Source organism: Leptonychotes weddellii, unplaced genomic scaffold, assembly GCF_054177405.1.
Source record: "Leptonychotes weddellii isolate Sample4059 unplaced genomic scaffold, ASM5417740v2 HiC_scaffold_2399, whole genome shotgun sequence".
Taxonomy (NCBI): domain Eukaryota; kingdom Metazoa; phylum Chordata; class Mammalia; order Carnivora; family Phocidae; genus Leptonychotes; species Leptonychotes weddellii.
The window spans coordinates 1-13455 of NW_027830093.1; the positions used below are offsets into that span (position 1 = coordinate 1).

General features: G+C 55.3%; 1 protein-coding gene across 1 annotated transcript; it reads right to left on the reverse strand.

Moving 5' to 3' along the window:
* Positions 1-221: 221 nt before the first annotated feature.
* LOC145718874 (cyclin-G-associated kinase-like) lies at positions 222-7477 on the reverse strand. The gene is made up of 7 exons (XM_081810377.1): positions 7017-7477; positions 6311-6459; positions 5621-5743; positions 4670-4803; positions 1875-2069; positions 925-1042; positions 222-583 (listed from the first exon to the last, which is right to left on the reverse strand). Exons 2-7 carry the CDS (start codon positions 6455-6457, stop codon positions 425-427), a joined length of 876 nt encoding a protein of 291 aa, XP_081666503.1. The 5' UTR covers positions 6458-6459; positions 7017-7477; the 3' UTR covers positions 222-424.
* Positions 7478-13455: the final 5978 nt, after the last annotated feature.

Below are 13455 nucleotides of genomic sequence, written 5' to 3' on the forward strand. Positions count from 1 at the left end.
TTTGAGTCCTGTGGCGCCCGGGTGGCTCAGTCGTTAGGCGTCTGCCTTCGGCTCAGGTCATGATCCCGGGGCCCTGGGATCGAGTCCCGCATCGGGCTCCCTGCTCCTTGGGAGCCTGCTTCTCCCTCCGCCTCTCTGTCTCTCGTGAATAAATAAAATCTTTAAAAAAAAAAAAGCAATAAACACCCGTTCAGCTGTTTATACCACAGTCCAGGGTGGAAATGACTAAATTCTAGTAAGAAACGCACCAGGCCAGTCCCCAGGTCACCAAGGTGCACAGTGGCAGCCACCGGGGCTCAACGGAAGCGCCACATACTGGACTCTGGGCACGCTCCGAGGTGGGGAAGACCCAGGGCTAGAGCTCAGTGTGGCGACCCAGCCATGCGCAAACCACATCGCCCCACCAGGGTCCAGCACGTGGCACTCATTTACACGGGGCGCACGGCAGGTGGGCACCGTGCACCTGACCCTCCTGACCTCTCCCATGTGTGGCACCCACATACTTTGCAAATTTCACAGTAGTTGCATTCCGAGGCACGAAGCCCGTGTGGAACTGGACCTGGAACATCTTCATGGATGCCACCTGCAGACAGAGTGTAGACAGGAGACCCTCGAGCTGGGGAGGACTCCACCCGCTCACACTGCAGACACACACTTCACAGCTGACAGGCTCTGACAGTCTCCTGTACAGCACCCTCCCGACAAGCAGCTTCTCGGGGTCTGAGGTAGGGCAGCCCCAAAGTCGTAACTTAGCAGACGCCCCATGCAGACAGCCTCCCGCAATACGGGGATCTCCGGGTGTTTCAGGCTAAAATCCCCTCTGCCTTGGGCTACACAAGGCAGTTCTCGCTGAACACCGGGCCCGAGAACCCTCCACGAGAACTCACAGAATGACAGCCCGGGCTGGCGTGAGCGCCCACGTACCTTGGCCTGCAGTCTTCCTCCCAGGGTGGACCTGGCATGGTAAATGATAATAAGCACGTCCCCTTGCACGGTTATGCCCAGGGGAATGACTGCTTTGCCATCCTCGATTTTGAAATCCCTGAAGAGCAGAATGATGAGGAAAGGTTCACTTAAGTCACACACAGCTTTCCAGAGAGCAGTGGTCCTGGAAGGCTGCGGCAGCCCGGCAAGAACTTCAAGCTCCCCTAAAGCACCAACGCTTAGATCCACACATCCTTATTTTGCTGGTCTTCCTGCCAGATTTTTCTGGGAGGGGTGTTGCTCTGGGAACTGACTTTTTTAAAGTATTTTATTTATTTATTTGACAGAGAGAGAGAGAGAGCACAAGCAGGGGAAGTGTCAGGCAGAGGGAGAAGCAGGCTTCCCGCCAAGCAGGGAGCCTGACGCGGGGCTCGATCCCAGGACCCTGGGACGATGACCTGAGCCGAAGGCAGACACTTAACCGACTGAGCCACCCAGGCGCCCCTGGGAACTGACTTCTAAGAAGCTACTCCTCGGGGCGCCTGGGCGGCTCAGTCGGTTAAGCGTCTGCCTTCGGCTCAGGTCATCGTCCCAGGGTCCTGGGATCGAGCCCCGCATCGGGCTCCCTGCTCTGCGGGGAGCCTGCTTCTCCCTCTCCCACTCCCCCTGCTTGCGTTCCCTCTCTTGCTGTGTCTCTGTCAAATAAATTAAAAAAATCTTAAAAAAAAAAAAAGCAGCTACTCCTCAGCACATTGGTCCTGGGAACCTCCCACACCTGGCGCCCACTGGGTGGGACCGGCTCACCGAGCGTGTTCCTGCTCACCACCTCCACCTCGGGTGGGGCCTCGGCACCTTTCTGCAGCTCTGACAGACTTTCTCCTTAAAAGTCTCCCAGAGGACAGAAAGTGAATGAATCTGATGGCCATGGGGCCAGGAGGCCCTGAGCTCACCTCATCTTGTCATACTCCTGAGATGTGGTGGCCACGCGCTCGTCCCCCACGTAGACCTCGCAGAAGGGCCTGCAGCCGTTCCTCTGCTTGCTGAACAGCGGCACTGGCGTCATGACCACGGCTTTCACCAGGATCGGCTTGCTGTGGGGCGTGACAGGCTCCTCTGCCACCATGTCACACACGTACTCGATGTACCTGCAAGGGCCAGAGGCATGCCACGTCACCCGCCTGTCATGTCCCCAAAGCTCCAGTCGGCTCACCGCACCTGGTTCCCACAGACGCGAGTACTCAGTGCGACCAACTTTCCTTGGAGCAGTGTGCTCTAGTTTCACCTCACAAATCTGATGTAATTTTCATTTGGTTTAAAAATTTTTTTTTTTTAAAGATTTTATTTATTTGACAGAGAGAGATGCAGCGAGAGAGGGAACACAAGCAGGGAGAGTGGGAGAGGGAGAAGCAGGCTTCCCGCTGAGCAGGGAGCCCGATGCGGGGCTCGATCCCAGGACCCCGGGATCATGACCTGAGCCGAAGGCAGACGCTTAACGACTGAGCCACCCAGATGCCCCTTATTTTATTTTTGTAAACATTTCATTTATTTATTTCACATAGAGAGAGACAATGAGAGCGGGAACACAAGCAGGGGGAGCGGGAGAGGGAGAAGCAGGCTTCCCGCGGAGCAGGGAGCCTGATGCGGGGCTCGATCCCAGGGCCCCGGGATCATGACCTGAGCCGAAGGCAGACGCTCAACGACTGATCCACCCAGGTGCCCCAGTTTAAAATATTTTTAAACTTCCCTTGAGACTTTTTCTTTGACTCATGGGTAATACAGAAGTGTATTAATTTTGAAAAATTTAAGAAATTTTCCAGCTATGTTTGTTATTACTTTTTTTTTTTTAATATTTTAAAGCAATCTCCACAGCCCACGTGGGGCTCATACTCACGACCCCGAGCAAGAGCTGCATGCTCCCCTGACTGAGCTAGCCAGGCGCCCGTTTGTTACCAATTTCTGGTGTAATTCTATCACGAACACACTTTATGTGACTGCTATCCTTCTGTGACTGCAGCTTAATGGCCCAGAATATGATCTTTCTTACTGAATGGCCTGTGAACACCTGAGAGGAACACGTCTATTTTGGTTGTGGGGTGAAAGGGTCTACAGATGGTTGCCCACGGTGTTCTGTCCCAAATTGACCGAGTACTCGTTCCATCCACTGCCAAGGCAGGAATGTTGATGCCTACAACTGTGATTGCCCATTTCTCCTTTCAATTCTGTTTTCTGCTCTACAAATCTGGAATCTGCTCTCACGTGCCTCACTCCTCCAGCTCTCCTGGGTGGTTTCCTCGGCACCTGCGGGGTGCACACACCGGGCATCTGTCCCTGCCCTCGTGTTGTGACCCCGGTCTCCTCCAGACGGGGAAGGAGTGGGGACTGGCTTCCAAGGAGCAGGAGGAAAGGGTGGCCGCTTCTGAGCGTGGGTCACACACTGCACTGTGCCAGCAGACTTGCTCGGGGAGCTCTCCGCCACATGACAGGACGCCTGCATGCACCTCACTCCCAGCACGAAGCCAGGATGCCACACCCCATCCACACCCCTGAGTCCCGCCAACAGCCTGAGCGAGCGCGGAAGTGGACTGGAGAGGGAGCAGCGGACCTTCTCAGTGAAGTTCACACTACGCAGCCCGGCCACCCGACCCACAGAGGCGGAGAAGCACGTGCGGGCTCTTCGAGCCGCTAAGTCTGCGGTGATCAGTCACCCGGCACCGGTGCCACGGCCCTCCTCCACGGCTGATGCCGGCTTCCTCCGTCTTGATGGCAGAAGTGGGGCTCCTCCAGACAGGGCATCGCCGGGTCTTGCTCTTTTATCCAGTCTGACGATCCTCCTCCTCATGGGCACTTTCAGAGCTCGACCGCTGCTGTGGCCGGCTTGTACTGCATCGTCTTGCTAACTGCTTCTGTTCCTCATTTCTTCTTCTTTGGTCTTTTCCTCAAGTGAGCACTTTTTATAACTCTGTCCATTTCCTCTGCTGACTTACTAACTCTCGTACTTAGAACCTTTACTGGTTGCCCTGGGCATTCCAACAACTCGGACGAGGTCTGTACCTCTGCCCTCCGGTGACCTTTGAGCTCTGTGTGTGTGGGGTCTCCAGCAGACGAAGTACGGTGCATCTGAGTGGGTTTTCTGCATGTTTGTTTAGTGTTTCACCCTGTTTCGTGTCCTCTGAGCTTTGGAGGCTTGGTGTCTCATTAATTTGGGGAATTCCCTGGCAACTGTGTCTGCCCATTGCCCTCCCCATTGTTCTGCCTCCCGCAATGGTCCGAGACGGCCTGGCAGGCCTGGCTGCTCAGCCCCTTCCCGTGATCCCTCTCCGCGCTCTGGTCTGAGTCATGCCGCCGGCCCCGCCCTCAAGAGCCTGAGGCCCTTCCCTCAGCTGCCGGAGAGCCTGGGGGGGGGGGGGCAGCCTCCACGAACACTGCCTTTCTCGTGTCTGACGTTTGCGCTCGGGACTCACAGTTCCCGTCTTTGCTGAAGTGACCACGTGCTCCTAGGTCTTGCCCACCTTCCTCATTAGCACCTTCAACACATTAATCAGTTACTTTGAATCTCCTGTCAGACACCTTGGGGTCCTGTCCTGAAGCTGTGTGTCCCTCCAGTGGCCAGCCAAGACTCAGGAAGGCACAGACTCGCCCACTTCTGCACATGGGCCCTAAAGTCTTCCCCCCTCCCAGCACCCTCGGCTACGACCTGGCCGAGGGTGATGCCGCGGACGACAGCTCCAAAGTGGGACACACGTACCTTTTGTGGGACGGCCAGATGCCCGGCGGGCAGCGCTTCATACTGAACATGTACACGGCAGCCTCCGCGGTGCTGAAGAGCCGGCAGAAGCACAGGAAGGAGCAGACGGCCACCGCAGACGCGGCTCTCCCGTCCTAGGACAAACGGCACAGGCCAGGCTCACGCAGCCGCGGCTGGAGGAAGGCGGCTTCCTCATCACACACCTCCCTAGACAACAGCCACAGGGCCTTCCCGTCTCAAAACCTACTTGGGAACTTAGGAAAACACACCTGACGGGGGTCCGGTTCAGAGTCCAGAAAGATTAGAGGTTCCTAACAAACCCTCACTGTGCAGGCGGGAAACTGGAAATAAGGCTTGTCCTCAGCCACAGTGAGGAGGAGCAGAGATGGGGGTCCCATGAGGCAGAGTGGCCTCAGGGCCAGGCTGTTGAGGCTCGTGTGCATGCTGCCTTGCGGGGAAAGAACGACCCGTGGGGACCCCTTGTGTTCTGTAAAGAGGAGTAGGGGGACCACCTGTGCGGGCAGTCTTCCCCAAGAAGCGGTGGGTCCCACAAGGCACAGGCAGCCGCTGCTCCCTCTGGGGTCTGCTACCTTGAAGTGACAGGGGCCATGCCAGGGCAGCTAGGCCTAGGGTCACCGGCTGCAGACACCAGGGCAGAACCCGCTCCTCACAGGACTTGCCACGAGTCCAAGTGCTAGCCCAGCGTGTCCCAAACAGACCCCCACTCTCCAGCACAGGCGGTCCCGTGCTGCCAGGGGCCTCACCCAGTATCAGACAAGGCCTGTGACTGTGTGGGGGACCCCAGCTGCCCCGCCGGCCCCCCTCCTCGGCGCACTGGAGCTCACTTCCATCCCCTCAGCAGATTGTGGGTTACTCTCCCCGGTTTACGTCTTCTTCTCAGGTACCGCACCCCCAAGGTGGAGGGCAGGGATGGGGCAGCCTCACACTCACCACGCAGTGCACAACACAGACGTTCTTGTGGTCTTGCCGTAGCCATGAATGCATGTTCCTGCAAACGCCGTACAGGCTGTGAAGGTTTGGGGCCCGCCTGGCCGCCCAGCCACACTCGGAGACCTGCGGGCAGAGGGCTTGGCTCAGCCTGGGTTCCCTGCACCAGCTGGGGGTGCAGACAAAGGGGGAAGGGGGGAGCCCCACCACGGGCACTGGCTCTGGACAGACGCCACCAGGCCCCCGCTCCTGAGCTTCGTGCTCTAGGATGTGTACCAGGCTATGCAGACTTGGCAAAAAGACTGGAGAAGCTACCCTTCCCCACGCTTGGCTCAGTCTAAATACCATGAAAGTGTCTGTGTCCCACGTGGTCATTTACTAAGAAAACCACGTGGCCTCTCACAGCCTCACTGGTGAGGAGCAACAAGGCACCCTAGATTTTAGCAATCCCCAGGGGACACACTGAAGCCCATCTGTCTCCTCACAGGTCACGTTACGGAGTCTTCCAGAGAAAGCCCCCGTCCCCGCCGTGTGCTGCATGGGGGCCCCGTGTCGCCACACCCAAGCCCCCCACCCCACCAGAGCCATGGGCTCCGCCGGCTACCACTGCTGCTGGGGAATGCCACACGTGGGTCTGAGGGCCGACTGGAAGAAAGCCGCATGCAGTGAGAGGCCAGCGTCCAGGCCACCCACCCGGTTATGAAACTTGGAGGACCGATACGTTCTCGGGGACAGGTTGTAGACCGCATAGTGTCCCGGGTGCTTGGAGTCCAGAAACAACCGTACGTCTTCTATGTTATTCTTGATAGCCGACTCCACGCCTTCCGCTGGGAATGACATCACTGAAAGAGAGCAGCCCACGTCAGCTGCCACAGGGTGGTGGCACTTGGGTAGGACAGTCGGCCACCTGGGCCCCCGCTCATCTCCCCACAGCTGCTGACTGATCAGTACAATGGCCGCCAAGAACGGACAGAACACAGACCTCGCCACCCCCACCAACCCTCTGGGATCTCCACACAGTGCTTTCTGGGACAGTGAGTTCAGCCAGAGAGCCTGATGCACAGCAGGGTCTCCAAGTGTCTGGATTCTGGTTTCAGTGTGTGGAGACCCAAGTTTTAAATGTGCTTTGCATCATTCCCCTCATGATCTCAGAGTTCCAGAAAGTTCCAGACCAGGGGGGGAAGGTGGGTCGACGGTGGTACTGTCCACGGCAGGGCCTGGAGATACAATGGGCAAAGGGACAGGTGCCCAGGGCCCCACCTTGGGCAAGTGAGTGGCTGCCCGAGGGACACCCTCTCCTTCCCCACCAGCCACATCCTCGTGCCCTGCACCCCATGAGCCATCCTGAGACAGGAAAGAATCAGAAGCACGTCCTTATGGTTAGCGGAGGCAAACGTACCAGCAATTCTGGATGTGATGTAAGATATGTCCAAATCTCCCTTTGCATAACTGGAATTGAAAAGAAGAGCCTTGGTTATTACGGGAAATTTCTACAGATAAGTCACGAGAGCTTAAATGGAGCGAGTCGTGCGAAGGCTCAGGCCGCGGCTCACGGGAACGTCGTGTATGCGAGTGAGCACCTTCAGTGCACGTCCAGAGTGGAGGTGGACGGGAAGTTATAAACTGCAAGTGACGGAGAGGCACAGACCCCGGCAAACTGCCTGCTAGTCTACTCTAAAGACATATGGCCACGGGAGCTGGCAACCAAAACGGAAGACAGCACATCGTGTCTGGCAAAAACTGAGTTTCAAGAGACCCAGAAAGCATCAGAAGCAGACATCGCAGGGCTGTTGGAACCACAGGACCAGGAACTTCAGCAGCTACGATTAACATGCTAAAGGCTCTGATAAAGCAGAGGGCAGACAAAAACAGATGGGCAGTGCAAACAGAGACAAAGGTTCCAAGAAAGGATCAAAAAGAAATGCTGGAGATAAAAACACTGTGGCAGAAATACAGGATGCCTCTGATGGGCTGATTACACGGAACACAGCTGAGGAAAGAATCTCTGAGCTGGAAGATCGAGCAACAGAACCCTTGAAAAATGAAAAGCAAAGAGAACAAAGACTGACAAAATCCAGAACAGAGTCTCCAAGGATGTGGGACAGCCGCAAAGGTGTACGGTACACGTAACGGGAACACGAGACACAGAGAGGAAAACAGCAGAAATACGTGAGCCGATAATGACTGAGAATTTCCCCAAACTAACGTGAGACACCAGACCCCGGACCTAGGACGCTCAGAGAACATCAGGCAGGAGCAATCTCTTCAGAAACCACGCCAGCAAAAAGAGATAAAATATGTAGTGTGGACAGAAAAAACCCACCCAGGAAAAACCTAGAATTCTGCACCCTGTGAAATTATCCTCCAAAAGTGAGGAGAAATAAAGACTTAGTCAGACAAACATTGAGGGAATCTGTTGCCAGTAGAACTGCCTTGCAAGACGTGTTAAAAGAAGTTCTCCAGAGAGAAGAAAAATGCTTTGGTCAGAAACTCAGATCTACATAAAGAACAGAAGAACATCAAAGAGAAAGTGAAGGTTAAAAAAACAAAAACAAAAACAAAACAAAACAAACCAACTTTCATTTTTCTTATTCTTAGCTGATTTAATAGATGCCAGTTTGTTCCAAATGATGGCAACGAGACACATTCTGCATTGACAACGCGAATGCTGGCCCCGAGTACCAGTGGCGGGGAGCAGGGTCCCCGTGGCGTCCAGAGGGTTAGGGCTCGTGGTATGGGCCCTATTTGAAAGGAGATTTGGATTAGCCAGAAATATATACTGCAAACTCTGGAGCAGCCAGTAAAAAAGTTAAAAAAAAAAAAAGAAGAAGAAATGTAACAGATAGGAAAGGAGAGACCAGGGGCTCCCGTGAAAGGCTCAATCACGACCACAGAAGGCCGGGCAGAGCGTAGGAAGCGGGGACAGACAAGCTGGGCACCCACCCAGTGATGCATATCCGTGGTCTGCACGCAACCCATTTCAAGACAGAGACGGCGAGAGTAGATCAAGACTCAACTCTCCAATGTCTGCACAACACTCCCAAAGCTGAGCGTTTTCTGATGGTTTATTCACCATCTGTCCTGTTAGCTGCCTCCATGCCTGCTTCTTGTCTCCAAAACCTATTTCATGTAATAGATACCGTCCCTCTGGGAGTTTTATGATTCAAACACACTTACTCCCAATCAGGGTCGTACTTTTTTGGAAACCTGAAAGAAGTGTGCCTTGATGGATAGAGGGTTTTTAAATTACATTTACTAACCATTCGTTCCCATGGCTGGTGCAGTTTTATTACATTTAAGAAATCTACCTCACTCTGGTGTCACAAGAATGCCCCTATTTTAATTTTCTCTAAAAAATTGCTGTCGAGGGGCGCCTGGGTGGCTCAGTTGGTTAAGCGACTGCCTTCGGCTCAGGTCATGATCCTGGAGTCCCTGGATCGAGTCCCGCATCGGGCTCCCTGCTTGTCAGGGAGTCTGCTTCTCCCTCTGACCCTCCCCCCTCTCATGCGCTCTCTCATTCTCTCTCTGTCAAATAAATAAATAAAATCTTAAAAAAAAAAAAAATTGCTGTCGATGGCATGCCTGGTTGGGCATCTGCCTTTGGCTCAGGTCGTGATCCCGGGGTCCTGGGATCGAGTCCCGCGTTGGGCTCCCTGCTCTGCGGGGAGCCTGCTTTTCCCTCTCCCTCTGCTGCTCCCCCTGCTTGTGCTCTCTCTGACAAACAAATAAAATCTTTAAAAAAAAAACTGCTGCTGACAATGAGATCTTTTAACTAATCAGATGAATGCTCTTGTCCGTTACTGGATAAAAACTCGACTTTATCTTCCCCATACAGATACCCATGGACATAGCACCGTCGTTAACCAGAACCCTAAGGTTTCACTGGTTTTATATGAGTCCCACACAAGCAACCATTTCACCAAATGGGCACAGTGCTCACGTTTGAAGAAAAGTGACATACAATGGGTTCCCAGTCTTATTTTTTTTAATATGCTGCTGGCAATTCTGGATAACTCGTACACAAACTTTAAGATCAAAATCGACAGAAGCATCAGTATTTTTATTTATAGTGCAATTAATTTACAGACTGACTGATACCACCTTCAAAATTTAATTCTCCCAAACATAAACACGGTGTATTTCTCCACTCAAGCGGTCCAACGTGAGGGCTTTTGTCAGACGAAGCTAACAGTGGGGGGTGCCTTCTGCACAATGTGCTGCCGAAGCAGCAGAGTCCGTCCCACTGGCTCTGGCCGCAGGAGGCCCAGAGGCACCGCGAGCAGCCAGCCCAGGCTCGCCGCCCAGCCCGCACCCCCGCCCACACGCCGCCCCACATGCCCGTCCTCTGACTGCAGCCAGCAGGCATCCAGGAGGGCAGGAAAGGAGCCCTTGGACCTGGGGATGCCTCTCTGCTGGAAGCCAGAGCCAGCCCTGCGCAGACCAACTGCCCTGAAATGATCATAACGTGGATTAAGTGCAACAGCATCCTAAGTGACCATTCAGGCAACCTGACAAGTTGATTCTAGAATTCATTCCAAAATGCTGATGTGTAAGAACAGCCGATGTTCTTGGGCAGAGTGGAAGGGGGCCCGGAGAAAGGACCGGAATGCTGCCTGGCTTGGCCATCAGCGGAGGGGCTGCTCTTCTTGGGGAAGACTGGGGCAAGAAAAATCCCCCAAAATAAAAAATCCCCTAAATGGATTAAAGACACAAATGTAAAACAGTAAAACCATCAAAAAATATATTTACAACACATTTAAATAACTGTTTTAAAATATATTAAATGTGCTCAAACCTGGGCTATGAAGGACCCTGAGCACGGAGGCCGACAGACCTAAGAGAAACACGGACTCGCTGTACTTTAACTTACAACCCCTGCAGCACGGGGATGCTGGGGGGCTCAGTCAGATGAGGGTCTGACTCTTGCTTTCGGCTCAGGCCACCATCTCAGGGTTGCAGGATCGAGCCTGGTACTGGGCTCCGCGCTCAGTGGGGAGTCTGCTTGAGGTTCTCTCTCTCCCTCTGCTCCTCCCCGCCTCCCGTGGTCTCGCACACACTTGCTAATAAAACAAAAAGAATCCACTGGAGGACAAAACAAACAAGATGAGCAACAGATAAAGTGCCCATATTTACCTTTCTCACAAAAAGAATTAATACACAGAACACATAATACAATATAATGCTGGTAAAACAAAAACAGAAACTCAGAAAAAGAGCAAAGGATTAGAACAGGTAGGCCAGAGGAAGAGAAACACCCGTGGCCAGAGGTGCACGTCCACAGGCCCTGGCCATTCTACCCTGCGTGGGGTGTGGTCAGAATGACGTGCAAAGTCAGGAACTCAGGGCACCTGGTCGTTCTGGCTCCAGGATGTGTGCGAGGGGTGTGCACACTACACGAGGAAGCAATGAGACCACACATGCAGGCCCAGGCTCAGGCCCCTGAGGCCCTGGCTTCCAGACATGGACTCTCACACACAGGCTGCCCGGGCTGCGCCTCCTCCAAGGACAAGCCTCCCAGGACTGCTGGGTCCACAGACCCTACCGTGAGGGCTCTGCCTGCACCAGAGAGGGCTCTTCAGTGACCAAGCCATCCCCTACCAAGGCCTTCCCTGGGCCCTCCTGTGGCACGTAGAGCCTTGGGGTCGCCCCAGACCCTCAGAGGACCTGAAGCTCACCACACAGGACTGCATCTGGGGGACTCCTTCCGTGAGCACAGCCAGCAGGCCCGACGAGGGGCAGAGGTGTGCCTGGCCCTCCACACCATGGCTGCCAGGCACTTGCAGTCATGAGCATGAACGTCATGGCTGAGACAAGGGCTAGGACCCATGCCTTCCGCCGTTCCCTGTCCAACGCTCCGCTTTTGTTTGTGGGCTGGCTAAACAAAACACCAGCAAGGGTTTTGGGTAGGCTCATCGTGAACCTGAGTCTGTCACCACCTGAGACGTTTCCTCTCCAGCCTGGATGCTCCTAAGTCTCAGACACGCTCTCTGAATCACATTTTAAGCATGAACCTTGGACAAAAGACAGTTACACAGGCCTAACCGTGTATCCACAGAGAAACCTGCTTGCCGGGCTGGTCCTTGGCTATGGTACAGTGATTTCGGGGGGATCCTCACTGTTCCCAGAACTGGTAAGAGTGGTCCCCTGTGCCTGGACTACTTGTACCAAGATGTGGTTTATGCTCAGGCCTGCTTTCCCTCAAGAGCCTGCAGCCTGGTGCATGCCAGGCAGAGGGTGCCTGTGACCAGCTGAACACAAACCCTGGGTGCTGGGTCTCTGGGGGGCTTCCCTGGATGACAACACGTCACATGTGCTGTAGTGGCTTGGGCTGGGAATCACACGCATCCCACGTGACTCCACGGAGTGGGGAGGACCGGGAAGCCGTGCCGGGTTCCCCCAGGCTCTGCACCACACGCCTTTTCCCAGGGCTCTGAGGCAAGAGCCAAGTCTTGGGTGTCCTCCAGCCAACGTCCAACCCGGGGGTGGTCTTGGGACCCTGACACATATTCTCTTTCTCTTGTTCTAGAAACTTTGATCCTGACGACACCAGATGATATCTTGGTCTATCCTCGTCTACACTTTGATCTCGACGTCACACGAGGACGACGCTGAGCGTCATTCCCGCCCCAAGGCGCATCTGATGGTGTCTGCAGGCCCCCACGCCCGAGTCACCGGTGGAATTCTGCTTGTGCTGCCAGCCTGATGTGCGCTCTGAGGGTCATCTCTTCACATTAATATCCCGTTTGGGGTGTAAGATAGTCGCACAAATCCAGAGTCAGCCATGAAGTCAACTAAATCCCGGAGCACACCAGCACCATCTCTACCGTCACAAGAGAGAACCTCACATTCCTTTGTACACTGAGGTCGCGTTCAAGAGCTTGAACAGATGCACCAGCACCCAGTCCTCCCCTCCAGCCCCGTGGGGGCCCCAGCATCTCAGCCACGTGGGAGGCCACGAGCACCCATCCTCCACACCCACCCCAGGGCTGGCAGCTGAGGCCTCGGACAACGTCCATGCAGCCGCGGCCTGGCGTCTGCTCTCCGAGTCTCGCTGAGAAGCCCTGAGAGACCCAGGGAGAAAGGGGGTCCGCACCCACTCGGTGTGTGTGTGTCCCCGAGGGCGGGGCTGAGTAGCTTCCTGCACGTCCCAGAACCCCCGGCTTGTCATCCCCGGGGAGCTGCAACTGCACAGCTCTCCGGTCCCAGGAGACCCCTGCAACATCCCTTGCTGGGAGGAGGCGCAGGACAGCGCTGCAGCGGGCACACAGTGCAGGGGACGGCGGCCTGTGGGGTGAAGCACGCGGAGAGACCCATGACGCAGCACCACCATGCGACGTCACCCGTCGTCAGAAGCACGCTGGGAAGGCACACCAGGAGGCAGCTGGGTCTCAGGGCCACCGGCAGCCCCACCCGTCCCGGCCAGGCCCGCAGCTCGACCCTCCTGCCTCCGCAAGCAGAACGCAAGCCACAGCCGGTCCGACTCGGGGGACAGGACTCCAGAGAGCTCGCACCAGAAGCGCACAGGCTGCCTTTGACGAGGTGTGGCCTGCGACGTCATGGAGGCTCACGGAGGTGCGAGCGGGGCCCCGTCTGCTGAGACATCCAGCGAAACCCGGTTTCCTCTCATTCCAGAGTCACATCGGGTAAGAGGACGCAGCGCTGCACAGCCCAACACAGCACAGCACTCACACACGCGTGCACACGCTCACACGCACGCGTGCTCACACGTGTCCCGCACACGCTCACACGCACGCGTGCTCACACACGTGTCCCATGCACGCATGCACACGCTCACATGCACGCATGCTCACACGTGTCCCGCACACGCTCACACACAC

What these genes read in the sequence shown, in the direction of transcription:
- LOC145718874 (XM_081810377.1), bottom strand. Translation starts at nt 6,457, where the DNA reads ATGTCATTCCCAGCGGAAGGCGTGGAGTCGGCTATCAAGAATAACATA. An exon ending in ATCTGGCCGTCCCACAAAAG is followed by an intron (nt 2,070 to 4,669) that starts GTACGTGTGTCC and finishes TGGCCCTTGCAG; the next exon opens with GTACATCGAGTACGTGTGTG. An exon ending in CAGGAGTATGACAAGATGAG is followed by an intron (nt 1,043 to 1,874) that starts GTGAGCTCAGGG and finishes TCTGCTCTTCAG; the next exon opens with GGATTTCAAAATCGAGGATG.